Source organism: Cynara cardunculus, assembly GCF_001531365.2.
Source record: "Cynara cardunculus var. scolymus isolate 2C chromosome LG 3, CcrdV1, whole genome shotgun sequence".
NCBI lineage: Eukaryota > Viridiplantae > Streptophyta > Magnoliopsida > Asterales > Asteraceae > Cynara > Cynara cardunculus.
In genome coordinates, this window is record NC_037530.1 from 25,002,481 (window position 1) to 25,003,893 (window position 1,413).

The window sequence follows — 1,413 nt, forward strand, 5'->3', positions numbered from 1 at the left end:
GAATTGGAAACTGTTTTCTCTTCAGCTTAAACGGGAACATGTTGTCTTCAGACGGACATAAAGGAATTCTCGGAAGAAATACTCTCTTTCCAGCATGCTKACCAACADYTATTTCTGCATCGATGACGTTCTGTTGAAAGCCTCTGCATATCAATCTACTGCCATTACACAATCCATTCGAGGGATCGATATTTCGTAACAGTATTATTGGGCATCCGATCTTGAGACGAAGGTAATGAGGAGGCAAACCACTAATAGTTAAAGAATTTAAGAACTCCATCGGACAGATGTTGTTATTATCATCTTCTGCTTCGTCGAAGCTGTAGTATATTTTTTCATCTCCAGAAAACTTGTCGATCAACTGATCATTAATCTCGTCGACATTCTCGTTTTAGTTGACAATATCGCTCTTGAAATGATATAATCTGAATTAGCCCCGTTGATTTGCAGAGATGGAAAGATCCCGTCAATCAGCGCATCTTTTGACTTAACTTTATCAGCATAAGGAATGGTCATGTCATCCGGTATGCGAATAAAGCTTTCGTCCACCGCTTCTTCATCTCCATCACCGACTCTTAGTAAAAATTCCGAAAACCATGGATCAGTGCGTGCTCTCATATTGAGCGTTAGCCGTATCTTTTTAATCGTTGCCCAAAGAGGTGACATCCGCAAGCTAGAATCTACAATCTGTGCTCGGGTTCCACGTCTCACGACCGGTAATACTTGTCTAAAATCACCCCTCAAAACCATTATCTTTCCGCCGAATGGGAGTGCCACCCCTATGATGTCTCGCATTGTTCGATCGAGCGCCTCCACCACCTGCCTCTTTGCCATCGATGCTTCGTCCCAGATGATTATTTTTGCATCTCGAATCAATTTAGCAGCCCCACCCTGTTTTCTTATGTTGCACATCGAGTTATTATCAAGGTTCAGAGGAATTTTGAATCTAGAGTGAGTTGTTCTCCCTCCAGGCATATTATTGGCAGCAACACCCGACGAAGCGGTTGCGAGAACAATAAGACCACGTGAACGGATGTTGGCAAGCAAAGCTTTGTACAAAAAAGTCTTCCCGGTTCCACCCGGACCATCTATAAAGAACACTCCTGGACAATCCTCGTCTACGTGCCTCATGATCTCATCATATGCATATTTCTRGTYRGAATTCAGAGAGTCTCGGGCACGCAAGTGTTCATCTTCCACAACTATAGAGCATTCCTCTTGTTCCTCATGAAATTCTCCAGATTGAAATTTTGAATTTGCATCAACCATTGGAAGATCGAAATCATCAAGACTCTTACCCATAGACTGTAGAAAAACGAGGATATCAGTTAGAACCAGATTACGGACTTGATTAGCACTTTCACATTGTCGCGTATAATCTTCAGAGAGTGAATCATAGTGGTCATCCCATAA

General features: G+C 42.4%; 1 protein-coding gene across 1 annotated transcript; it reads right to left on the reverse strand.

Moving 5' to 3' along the window:
* Window positions 1-357: 357 nt before the first annotated feature.
* On the reverse strand, window positions 358-1,302 carry LOC112509061 (ATP-dependent DNA helicase PIF1-like). Its single transcript, XM_025113936.1, has one exon. The coding sequence runs from the start codon at window positions 1,300-1,302 to the stop codon at window positions 358-360; it is 945 nt and encodes a 314-aa protein (XP_024969704.1).
* Window positions 1,303-1,413: the final 111 nt, after the last annotated feature.